General features: G+C 38.3%; 1 protein-coding gene across 4 annotated transcripts in view; it reads left to right on the forward strand.

Annotated features, from left to right (window-relative positions):
- BCKDHB (branched chain keto acid dehydrogenase E1 subunit beta) overlaps positions 1-13,405 on the forward strand; it is a 212,508-nt gene that overhangs the window by 43,212 nt on the left and 155,891 nt on the right. For all 4 annotated transcript variants that reach the window (XR_005789850.1, XR_005789851.1, XM_040474023.1 and 1 more), the window contains exons 4-6: positions 5,244-5,377; positions 5,622-5,777; positions 8,371-8,479. Coding sequence is in view for 2 of the 4 variants with exons in the window: in XM_040474023.1 (XP_040329957.1) it covers positions 5,244-5,377; positions 5,622-5,777; positions 8,371-8,479 (399 nt within the window). In the remaining 2 variants the exon portion in view is untranslated. The remainder of the gene's footprint in view (positions 1-5,243; positions 5,378-5,621; positions 5,778-8,370; positions 8,480-13,405) is intronic.

Raw genomic sequence — 13,405 nt, forward strand, 5'->3', positions numbered from 1 at the left:
GTGCTGCATGTTCTTGGTCCATTCACTCCTCCATTTTCCCAGATGATTATTTCCTACCTTTCTCTCCTCAACACTGCCTCCCCATCCTTACTCTTTACTAATAATATAGTTTCATATTTTGCCAAGAAGGTAGATGCAATGAAGAGAGAACTTTGACAAGCTCTTACCCCAACACATGTTCATGTACCTATGTCAGTGCCCATACACTTTCCTCTTGCACCCTGACTGAATGCAGGGGTTCCTGTTAACGTCTCCATACTAGACCCCTTCCTTCCCATCAGAGACATAGTTCCAGTTGTTTTTCTGTGTCTCCATTTCATTAATTTTCTCAACTATTTCTTCCTTTCTTATTGATCATTTTTATCTGCCTGCAAATATACTTTTATTTTTTTGTCTTACAAAAAATTCCCTTTATTGATACCATATTTTTGTGCCGCTAGTTATGACTCCTTTTTTTTTTCTTTACAGCAAAATTTCTCCACATAATGATCATTGCTCATTGTCTCCAATCTCTCTTCTCCTGCTCCCTCTGGATGTAGGTTTTTATTTTCTCTGTGCCTCCTACTTTGCACATACTGCTAATGTCAATATCATACAATTCTCAGCCCTCATTTCACATTGAATTGGTAACAAACAGCACAAGTTGATTACTCTCGCTTCTTAGGAGAGGCTTCTAGCCAGCATATTCTCTTAGTTTTCCTCTAAAATGTGGCTATTTTTTCTTTTCAATTTTGATTATATTAGTTCCCACCTCTTGTCTTTTTAACATTGGATCTTTCCTCTATGTACTCATTTAAATTTGCTTGGCAGTCTCATCCAGTCCTGTGTTTTTAGTGCTATCTTTATGCTGAAGACTTTCAACTCCTGTATCCAACAGTCTATCTGATAGCTTTGCCTTAACATCTGAGGGCATCTTAAATTTAACATCTCCAGAACTGAACTCCTGATATCTCATCCCAACATACTTCATAGTTTGCCCTTTCTTAGTTAAGGGCAACTCTCTCCTTCAGGTTGCTTGACCTGGGCCAAAAGCCTTTAAATCATCCTTGGCATTTTTCTCTGACTCATACTCTACATCCATTTCATCAGCAAATCCTTTTGATTCTATCTTTAGACTATATACAGTCTCATACCTTTTCTGCAATTATGTGTCATCATCTCCCAACTGGAATTATTGCAGTATCCTGTAATCAGACTTGCTGTGTCCCTCTTGCCTTGTTAGAAGCTATTCACCAAATACCAGCTAAAGAGATGGAATGCAATTGAGAGAATGGCATGATTTTGCTCAGTGGCTTCCTGTCTCCCTCATCTACTTGTTGATTCACTCACTGTCCTAGTAAAAGAGGGCTTACAGTGATCAACAAGGCCCTGTCTGCCCTGTGCCACCTCCCATCCCACCCTCTCTACTCTTCAGCTTCATCTCTTACCAGTATTTCTCTTACTCCAGATCAGGAACTCTGGACTTCTTACCTTTCTGCTGATGTAATAAAAATGTTCATACCCCAGGACCTTTGCATTTGCTAATCTCTCTGCCCAGAACATTTTATTCCCTCAAGTATATGCACAGTACACTTTCTCAATTCCTTCAGCTCTTCCTGTATATGTCACCTCTCAGTGGGGCCTCCCTGATCCTCCTATTTAAAATCACAGTAGTCCTGCCTCCTACTTCTAATTACCTATTCCCTGCTTTACTGTTCTCATCTAATACACTATATATTTTACTCATTTATTTTGTTTTTGTCTGTTTCCTCTGACTAGAATGTAAGTTACACAAGGATAGGGTTGTTCTATTTTGTTTGTTTATTCTCTGTATCTAGAATAGAGTCCCTACAATCTTCAATACTTATAAATGTTTCAATAAGTATGTTAATTATTTTAATCTTTTTAGTATCATGATTCTTCCATTACAGAGAAGAAATTGGACCACAGAGAGTTTAGTAATTGGTGGAGATAGAACTGAAAACCAGATCTGTCTTGGCTCATGGTGCAATACCTGTATGTATTAATTTACCCATTGGGATACTGTGTGTATGAACCTTTTATCAGGTTAATTGCATTATCCCATAGAGGAAGTCATCAGTATTGTGCATTTTACGTGTGTTCTGTGCTCTTACCCTCAATCATTACCTTTCTGGGAGAAAATAGGAACAGATTTTAGTTCACGTCATTGTAGCTGTTGTTAAATTAAGCTGTTTCCTCAGACCAAGCATGTTTTTGAGTAATGGTTCTGAGAAACTCAACTTTGCCACCTTCTAGCAGAAAAAAAAAAAAAGGCTATATTTGCTGAGATGAAAAATACCTGAATCCAGGGAACTTGAAGCAGCAGGGAATAAATAAGAACACTGCATCTGGTTAAGGTGGCTCAGTTATTCCAGGGATGTAGATTCCACTGGAGGCACCTGGAATCTTTGTTCATTTTCTACTAATGAATTGTTCTTAGTTCAATGGAATTACAGATTTTCAGAAATGATCAAGCTTTTCTCAGTCAAATAGGGAACTGATGAGCGATAGAGGTCACAATTTCAGAAGATAGTCACAGATTGTGATGAGTATGAATCATGCTTTGAAGTCTCTGCAGCTGCTTTCAGAGTGCAAACTACAGGATGTGTCTGCCTGGCGTTTTCCAACACCTGCCCTCTTCACGGTTCATATTCAGAAGGCATGATTGAGCTGAGAGTGAATTCTGTGCACCAGGAAGAACTGGTATCCCTCGATTACAGAACTGAAATATGAATCCCTTATCTGTCCACAAACTTTGGGTTACCTGGCCAGACTCATCATTACTTGTGTCCACCCAGCTCCCTGAAATGAGGATTTTTCATGAAATGCTGATATTGGCCAAGAGGTAGTGAAATTTCAAAGGAGAATTGAACACTAGCAACATGTACCTTGTGGTTTCAATGGAAAGCCTGAAGTGTTTATCAAGCTTTTTAATTTGAAGAGTCTCAAACTTCAAACTCTGTGTTCTCCTTAGTGGGTAGAGCAAATCTCTGCTCACCTCTTTGCACTTCCAGCTGTTATCTGCTGGACTCTTGGAGTCTTCTGCAGCCATAGAGGTCAGCCAAAGATTTGAGCGGAGTTTATGTGCAGACTTTGGGGTGCTCCTATGTAGTGTTCTTCTTGTAGGGGCTTAGTCCCTCAATGTTCTGCCAGTGGTGGCCCGGGACCCAGTTCTCGGATATCTCGAGATAATAAAGACTGAGTCTGTCTTGTCTGAATCCTGGTAGTCCTCTGTCACAGAGAATGGGGAATCTCCTCAGGGGACAAGCCTTATAAATGTTGTTTGTCCACTGCTCTTCCTTTCTTTCAAAGGTTAAGCCCTCTTTGGTGTAGGCCTGCTTTTTGGCTCTCCAATGCCTTTAAGTAGTTATTTGTTATATGTTGTCCAGAGTTTATAATATATGTGGGAGGATTAGTCTGAAAAAAGCTACTCTAGGGGCACCTGGGTGGCTCAGTTGGTTAAGTGGCTGACTCTTGGTTTCAGCTCAGGTCATGATCTCACGGTTCGTGGGTTCAAGCCCTGCATTGGGCTCGGCAGTTTGGAACCTGCTCAGGATTCTCTCTTTCCCTGTCTCTCTGTCCCTCCCCCACTTGAGTGCATTCTCTCTCTCTCTCTCTCTCAAAATAAATAAATAAACTTAAAAAAAGCTACTCTACCATTATTGAATTCAGAACCTCAATGAGTTGATACATAGTTTTTATCATTCATTTCAAAATACTTTATAATTTCCTTATAATTTCTTCTTTGAGCCACAAATACTTACACATATTTAAACTTTTTTTCTAACACAGGATTTTCTATTTCTTTCTCTTATTGACTTCCAGCTTAGTGTCATCATGCTCAGGGAACACACCCTGTATGATTTTCTTCCTTCAAAGTTTCTTGAGGTTGGATTTATAGCCCAGTTTATGGTCAATGAATGTCAGTGTTCTGCTCACTCAGAAAGGGTTTGTATTCTTGGCTGTCAGGTGCAGTGTCCTGTTCATGTCAGGTCGTATTTGCTAATTGTATTCAAATCTTACCTAGTCCTGCCTTATATTTTGGTAAGCTTTTTCTGTCCGTTACTGAGATGGATACAGTACTATCTCCAGCCATAGTGGGAATTTATCTATTTTTCCTTTTCATTCTGTTAGTTTTCCCTATTTATTTGGAGCCCATGTTGTTTCATGAGTATAACTTTAGAATTACATCCTCCTTGTGACTTGACCCCTTTAATAGTATGAATTTTTTGGCTTTATCTCTGGTAATGCCTTTTCCCTTTAAGACTACTTTGTCTGTGATTCCTGTGGTGACACCATCTTGTTTGGTTAGGATATTTATTGTTTGTTTTCTTTCTTCCTTTTTACTTAGGACTTTTCTGTTACCTTTATTGTTTCAGTGTTTTCTTTTAAGTACTTGGGTTTTGCTTCCTTTTGTCCCAAAGTGACAACCTTTCTTTCAAGTGAAACACTAAGATTACTTATGGTTAATATAATTATGTTTTCATTTAAACTAGCCATCATGCTAGTTCTTTTCTCTCTTTTCTTTTTTTTCTTTCTTTCTAACTTTTTTTTAACATTTATTTATTTTTGAGAGAGACAAAGCATGAGCAGTGGAGGGGCAGAGAGAGACAGAGACATAGAATCTGAAGCAGGCTCCACGCTCCAAACTGTCAGCGCAGGGCCCGATGTGGGGCTTAAACCCACAGACCGCGAGATCATGACCTGAGCCAAAGTCGGATGCTTAACTGACTGATCCACCCAGGCATCTCTCTCCTTCCTTCCTTCCTTCCTTCCTTCCTTCCTTCCTTCCTTCCTTCCTTCCTTCCTCCCTCCCTCCCTCCCTCCCTCCCTCCCTCCCTCCCTCCCTCTTTCTTTCTTTCTTTCTTTCTTTCTTTCTTTCTTTCTTTCTTTCTTTCTTTCTTTCTTAGAAGGTGCAAGTGAGCAAGGGGCAGACAGAGAGAGAGAGAGAAAGAGAGAGAGGGAGAGAGAAGTGGGGTGCACCTGATACAGTGTGGCTAGTGTTTTTACCCTAGGTGGGGCTTGGGCTCATGCAATGGGAGGCTTGAGCTCACAAAGTGTGAGATCATGACCTGAGCCAAAGTCAGAAAGTCAGATGCCTAACGACAGAGTCATCCAGGCACCTGGTAGTTATTTTCTACTTCCTTCACCTATTCTACGCTTTTTTTCTCCATCACCATTTACTCCCTGAATTTTCACTTGTATTGTGTATTACATTACATTTGTCGTACTCTTTTTATTAGGAAAAGATAGAGTTTTCAACACCCCATTGTGTGAACAAGGAATCGTTGGATTTGGAATTGGGATTGCAGTCACTGGGGCTACCGCCATTGCGGAAATTCAGTTTGCAGATTACATTTTCCCTGCTTTTGATCAGGTGGGAGGATTTCATTTTACTATAATTGAACATTTCCTAGACAGAGTTCGGGGAAGTATTGAAGTTTTGCCTCCACTTTCCCACCTCTGATCTTGGGAATTTTTTTGTTGTTGCTGTCTTAGAGCTAATGTGTTACAAGTTATTTTGTTATGGGCATATATTTAAAGATCTGATAAAATGGTTAAGGATATGGATGGGAATAAAGGACTCCTCATGACCCATCCTTCCTCTCTTCCCCCCTCAGATTGTTAATGAAGCTGCCAAGTACCGCTATCGCTCTGGAGATCTTTTTAATTGTGGAAGCCTCACCATCCGGGCCCCTTGGGGCTGCGTCGGCCATGGGGCTCTTTATCATTCTCAGAGTCCTGAAGCCTTTTTTGCTCACTGCCCAGGAATCAAGGTATCCTCATTTGTGTGCTACATTTGATCTCTGTTGGATAGTTCCATTTTGGTTCATTCCGTTAACTAATGTGCTTATCTAGAGGAAAGCAAACAGGATTTATGGAATTTATGTGAATTTTTGTTTTATTTTTAGAAAGAGAGTATTTATTTTAGATCAGCTATCCAATTCCCAGGTTTATGGAATATTCTTACTGAAGTATCACTGGCTTAACCCTGACATTAATTTCACAGACTTCAAAGAATAAGACCATGAACATAGTTGGTTTATCCTCCCCCTCTTTCAAAGCTCTGTTTCTTTCTAATGGGCCTTTCTCACTTAAGTGATTCTGGGTTAATTTTAATAAATCTGTTTAGTGCATGCATATTTGCCTGAAAGTCAGAGGGATAGGACTTTTGCTTCATTCTAAGACAAAACCTTTATTATCCAGATGTGTTTTCCAGTCCAGGTAAGGTAATACTTGATCAAACAAGGTTGAAGCATCTCTCTCTTCTTTTCTTTAAGTTTATTTTTATTTATTTTGAGAGAGATAGAAAGAGCAAGTGGGGGAGGGGCAGAGAGAGAGGGAGATAGAATACCGAGCAGGCTTTATGCGCTGACAGCCCAGAGCCCAATGTGGGGGTCGAACTCACAAATCGTGAATACATGACCTGAGCCACCCAGGTGCCCCAGTATGTCATAATTTTTTCCATGATCTTTTCGATTTCTGTTTTTAAGAGCTTTCCAGGGAATCATGATAGAAACTTCTATGTCTACCTAGGGCTGTGTGTGAGTTTGATAACATGAATTGGTTGTAAACATGTGTCTGTTTTATTTTTATTTTTTCTACCAGAGCAAAGTCATAAAGGTTTTTTTTTTGTTTTTGTTTTTTCAATTGAGTAGAGGTTGCATAATTTTTCAATGTAAGCTAGAAGTGGTAGGTTGGGACAGAAGCCACATTTGAAGTAACAGGTATTTTTGTGCTCGAGCTGAACATTCATTCACATTTATAGTTTAAATGCTTACCCAGCATTTTTAAGAATAGATTTTTGTTTCTCGATCCCTACTTTCTTTGCTTCCCTCTTTTCTCTTTTCTTTTTAATACCAAATGAAAACAGTACAAAATGCTAAAAACACATGAAGAAAGCAGACGAAGAGAAACTAAAGTAGGAACATAAAGACATTGTGTATTATGGTAAGCAATGTGTTCTGTTTTATAGAAAATAGTGAGATTTGTGCTATCTTTTAAAATGTTTATTTATTTTTTTGAGAGAGAGAGAGAGAGAGGGAGAGAGACAGAATCCCAAGCAGGCTCCACACTGTCAGCGCAGAGCCCAACATGGGGCTTCATCTCACAAACTGTGAGATCATTGAGCCACCGAGGCGCCCCTGTGCTAGTTTTTCAAATCAGAATCCTTCTATTGAAAATAGTGTAAAATTGATTCTGAAAGCCAAATGTAGTTTGTTTCAAGGAATCTTAGTTGAGTCTTTGAGATAAATTCAGATTTCTTTTAATAACTCTTCCTCTGTAACACTGGTATTTATGCAGTTATTGAACAGTCATTAAAAACTAGACGTAAGTTTGTGATTGGGGACAAAGTGGTGTAGTAAGACCTCAGGCTCTGGTTTCAAAACTGCGGGAGGATCCCTGGGGTAGCAAAGAGTGTAACTTTGGGCAGATTATTTGGTCTTTCTTTTAATCCTTTGTCTCTCTGTTTCTAAATTGAGGAAAATAATAGCAGCCTCCTCATGGGTTGCTATGAACAGTAGTATCCACATGGAGTGGTTGGCCCATTTAACACATGTGCCACCTGCTGGTATCATCTTCTTCCTTGTCAAAGTCCTTCTCAAGAAGATCCTGGAGCCCTTTCCTCTCGACTGGAAGTGGGCAGTATCCATACTTTTCTTTCAGCTTTGCAATGTAACTGGACATTCTATTGCCCAGATCATAAAGTTCAGTGGATTATTTTCCACTTAGGAAATGAAGACCCTATTATTCATGGGAAAGGAGGAGATTTTCATATATTAAAATTAGAGAAGAGTTACACTTGAAAGTATCAGCAGAGTATTAGAAGATACTGACTACTTTGTTTTTTGCAGATTCCTTTTATTATGTGTCTACAAGTTTAGCTTTTTAAAAAAAATTTTTTTTTAGTATTTATTTTTGAGAGAGAGAGAGAGAGACAGAGCCTGAGCCAGGGAGGGGCAGAGAGAGAGGGAGATTCAGAATCTAAAGCAGGCTTCAGGCTCTGAGCTGTCAGCACAGAGCCCAGCACAGGGCTCCAGCTCATGAACTGTGAGATCATGACCTGAGCCCAAATTCGGATGCTTAACCGACTGAGCCACCCAGGTGCCCTGCAAGTTTAGATTTTTAAGAGAAGAACAATATCTTAGTTACCAGAATATGGTGAACATCTGATAAATACTCGTTTAACAGGTGGAATTTTTTGGGGGTGGGACAACATGTAAAATTTATAATAAGTGGGAATTAGGCTAAAAATACAAGATTTCTATAATTAGTAACAATTAGTTGCCGAAATATCAACCCTTTATAAGTGAGTTTACTGGGCTACATTTTGTACTGAAATTGTCTTTAAAAAATCTGTTTTTGCAGGTGGTTGTACCCAGAAGCCCTTTCCAGGCCAAAGGACTTCTTTTGTCATGCATAGAGGATAAAAATCCTTGTATATTTTTTGAACCTAAAATACTTTACAGGGCAGCAGGTAAAGGTTTCCTTTATTTGATAGTTGTGAATATCTTTATGTATTTTGTTTTACATAGCTCAAAAAAATTATAACTTTTTTATAAGCTTGATTTATATTTTCCTTATTTATAGAAGGTTCTGATTGCTCTCTTCTATACTTAGTTTGTCTTTCACTGTATATTTTATTTTAACTTTAGGGAAAATCCATCTAGCTGTTTTATGTTTTGATTATGGAAACAAAGAATCAATGTGAAATGTTACTAAGAATATAGGGACTTATTTAGGTACATAGTAGATGCCTAGTAAATGTAGGTTGAATGGAAAAGTGAATGAGCGCATTGTGCCAAATAATATCTAATGTCTTTCCAGCCAAAGTGTCTTTATAGGTCTTTATCTAAATCAGAATACATTTGGTAGTAAAAGGCGCACTGTTAATGCTGTGACATCAGGTCAACACTGGAATGACTGTCTAAGGCAAACTGAGATGTTCAGTTACATTTCCTTAAGTTCAAAATCATAATCCTGTAACCACTCATCTGTCAGCTATAATGGAAATTACTTGTCAGCTATAATGGAAATTTTAAATATCAAACTATTCTGTCTAAAGTATATATTTTAAACCTAACTGTAAGCAAATGACAAAGACCCAGTTACCAGCTTTACTTTTTTAAACCTGACCTTAAGCAAATGACAAAGAGGTATATTTTATTTTGAATTCAAAGGACATTGCTTTGGCAAATATTTCTTTTTCTTGAATAGTTAGGCCTAACATTTTTTTATCGTGATATGATTTGCATACAATAAAGTACACAGATATTAAGTGTTCAGTTTGGTAGATTTTTTGACATTCTTAGAAATCCAGGTAAAGACTGTGAAAACAAAATCTAGAACAGTTTCATTACTCTAGGAAGCTCCTGCTGCCTCTTCCTTGCCAATCTATTCTCTTTGCACCAAACTTAGCCAGTTGCTGATTCTGTCCCCAGAGATAAGTTACACATTTTGAGGGCTCATGTAAATGAGTCATACCATGTGTATGTATATATATATATATATATATATATATATATACATATATATATATGTATATATATATATATATATATACTATTTTGTTTTTGCCTTCTTTGCTCAACCTAATGTTTTGAGGTTCATTCATGTTATTGCTTGTGTCATCAGTTTATGTCTTTTTCCTTGTTGAGTAGCATTTCTGTTGTATGTATGTATGAATGTAATCATGATTTATCTATTCTCCTGTTGATGAACGAATGTCCATCACTGTTTTTAGTTTTTGCCTATTTTGTACAAAGCTGCTAGGGACATTCTTACACAGGTGCTTTATGAACATATTGTTTCCTTTCTTTTGGGTAATACATCAGGAATGAATTGGTGTGTCACAAGGTAGATGTAGATTTAACTTTGTAAGAATCTACTGAAGAGTTTTTCAAAGTGGTCATGTCATTTTATACTTTCACTGGAAATGTTTCAGAGTTCCAGTGCTCTTAAGGTAAACATATTTTAAATGGAATCTTTTCATTTTTTAGGAACTCTGTTGTGATCTATATCTCATTATGGAATTAAAAATAGCATAAGAATTTAAAGTCTTGAGGTAGATAGGAAAACACTGATGGCATCACACTGAATAACTCTTTGCTGATTACTGTAGATACTCTATGGGTATTATACTTGTAAGGCCAACCAACTGTTCAAGCCAATCAACGAATGCAGATTTTTTCAGTACATATTTAATGATTGGAGTGAATAAGAAACTTGGAAAAGTAATATTCATTTTGCTGCAAACTTTGAAACCAAGATTCGTAAGGGAAATGTTTAATGTGACAGGATTCCAGCTAAGAGAAAGAGCTTGAGAAATTTTTTTATAGCCTGTGCCCTAGGAGGGATTATGGAAGACCCTGAGGAGGAATGGGGCTCAAAAGTTTTTCAGAAGTTTCCCAGTGATTGATTATGTGCCATTTCAAGGACTTGAACTCTGAATCTTTTCTTGACCTCTAGGGGCTCAGTAAACAGAAAAACACAAGTTCTTTCACAGCTACAGAACTTCTCTGCAGAAAAGAGTAGGTGAGGAAAAAAGCTAGCCATCAAAATCTTTATATGGATGTTCTCTAGAGTTGATCCTTGGGTCAGCAGTGTAAGCATTCTGGGAGCTTATTAGAAATGCAAGTTATAAAATTAATGTCTCTGTAAAAATTTCACGCATCAACAGAAAGTGAAAGTTCCTTTTCCCTACCCCTAACACCTTTTCTCAGACATTTTTTTTTTTTCAGGTAAATCTTTTTATTTATTTTTTTTTATTGTATTTATTTTTTTTATTATTTTATTTTATTTTTTTTATTTATATATGAAATTTATTGTCAAATTGGTTTCCATACAACACCCAGTGCTCATCCCAAAAGGTGCCCTCCTCAATACCCATCACCCACCTTCTCCTCCCTCCCACCCCCCATCAACCCTTAGTTTGTTCTCAGTTCTCAACAGTCTCTTATGCTTTGGCTCTCTCCCACTCTAACCTCTTTTTTTTTTTTTCCTTCCCCTCCCCCATGGGTTCCTGTTAAGTTTCTCAGGATCCACATAAGAGTGAAACCATATGGTATCTGTCTTTCTCTGTATGGCTTATTTCACTTAGCATCACACTCTCCAGTTCCATCCACGTTGCTACAAAAGGCCATATTTCATTTTTTCTCATTGCCACGTAGTATTCCATAGTGTATATAAACCACAATTTCTTTATCCATTCATCAGTTGATGGACATTTAGGCTCTTTCCATAATTTGGCTATTGTTGAGAGTGCTGCTATGAACATTGGGGTACAAGTGCCCCTATGCATCAGTACTCCTGTGTCCCTTGGATAAATTCCTAGCAGTGCTATTGCTGGGTCATAGGGTAGGTCTATTTTTACTTTTCTGAGGAACCTCCACACTGCTTTCCAGAGCGGCTGCACCAATTTGCATTCCCACCAACAGTGCAAGAGGGTTCCCGTTTCTCCACATCCTCTCCAGCATCTAGAGTCTCCTGATGTGTTCATTTTGGCCACTCTGACTGGCGTGAGGTGATACCTGAGTGTGGTTTTGATTTGTATTTCCCTGATAAGGAGCGACGCTGAACATCTTTTCATGTGCCTGTTGGCCATCCGGATGTCTTCTTTAGAGAAGTGTCTATTCATGTTTTCTGCCCATTTCTTCACTGGGTTATTTGCTTTTCGGGTGTGGAGTTTGGTGAGCTCTTTATAGATTTTGGATACTAGCCCTTTGTCCGATATGTCATTTGCAAATATCTTTTCCCATTCTGTTGGTTGCCTTTTAGTTTTGTCGGTTGTTTCCTTTGCTGTGCAGAAGCTTTTTATCTTCATAAGGTCCCAGTAATTCACTTTTGCTTTTAATTCCCTTGCCTTTGGGGATGTGTCGAGTAAGAGATTGCTACGGCTGAGGTCAGAGAGGTCTTTTCCTGCTTTCTCCTCTAGGGTTTTGATGGTTTCCTGTCTCACATTCAGGTCCTTGATCCATTTTGAGTTTATTTTTGTGAATGGTGTGAGAAAGTGGTCTAGTTTCAACCTTCTGCATGTTGCTGTCCAGCTCTCCCAGCACCATTTGTTAAAGAGACTGTCTTTTTTCCATTGGATGTTCTTTCCTGCTTTGTCAAAGATGAGTTGGCCATACGTTTGTGGGTCTAGTTCTGGGGTTTCTATTCTATTCCATTGGTCTATGTGTCTGTTTTTGTGCCAATACCATGCTGTCTTGATGATGACAGCTTTGTAGTAGAGGCTAAAGTCTGGGATTGTGATGCCTCCTGCTTTGGTCTTCTTCTTCAAAATTACTTTGGCTATTCGGGGCCTTTTGTGGTTCCATATGAATTTTAGGATTGCTTGTTCTAGTTTCGAGAAGAATGCTGGTGCAATTTTGATTGGGATTGCATTGAATGTGTAGATAGCTTTGGGTAGTATTGACATTTTGACAATATTTATTCTTCCAATCCATGCGCAGGGAATGTCTTTCCATTTCTTTAAATCTTCTTCAATTACCTTCATAAGCTTTCTATAGTTTTCAGCATACAGATCCTTTACATCTTTGGTTAGATTTATTCCTAGGTATTTTATGCTTCTTGGTGCAATTGTGAATGGGATCAGTTTCCTTATTTGTCTTTCTGTTGCTTCATTGTTAGTGTATAAGAATGCAACTGATTTCTGTACATTGATTTTGTATCCTGCAACTTTGCTGAATTCATGTATCAGTTCTAGCAGACTTTTGGTGGAGTCTGTCGGATTTTCCATGTATAATATCATGTCATCTGCAAAAAGCGAAAGCTTGACTTCATCTTTGCCAATTTTGATGCCTTTGATTTCCTTTTGTTGTCTGATTGCTGATGCTAGAACTTCCAGCACTATGTTAAACAACAGCGGTGAGAGGGGGCATCCCTGTCGTGTTCCTGATCTCAGGGAAAAAGCTCTCAGTTTTTCCCCGTTGAGGATGATGTTAGCTGTGGGCTTTTCATAAATGGCTTTTATGATCTTTAAGTATGTTCCTTCTATCCCGACTTTCTCAAGGGTTTTTATTAAGAAAGGGTGCTGGATTTTGTCGAAGGCCTTTTCTGCATCGATTGACAGGATCATATGGTTTTTCTCTTTTTTTTGTTAATGTGATGTATCACGTTGATTGATTTGCGAATGTTGAACCAGCCCTGCATCCCAGGAATGAATCCCACTTGATCATGGTGAATAATTCTTTTTATATGCCGTTGAATTCGATTTGCTAGTATCTTATTGAGAATTTTTGCATCCATATTCATCAGGGATATTGGCCTGTAGTTCTCTTTTTTTACTGGGTCTCTGTCTGGTTTAGGAATCAAAGTAATACTGGCTTCATAGAATGAGTCTGGAAGTTTTCCTTCCCTTTCTATTTCTTGGAATAGCTTGAGAAGGATAGGTATTATCTCT

The sequence above is a fragment of the Herpailurus yagouaroundi genome, unplaced genomic scaffold (assembly GCF_014898765.1).
Source record: "Herpailurus yagouaroundi ecotype Mexico unplaced genomic scaffold, PumYag 139, whole genome shotgun sequence".
NCBI lineage: Eukaryota > Metazoa > Chordata > Mammalia > Carnivora > Felidae > Herpailurus > Herpailurus yagouaroundi.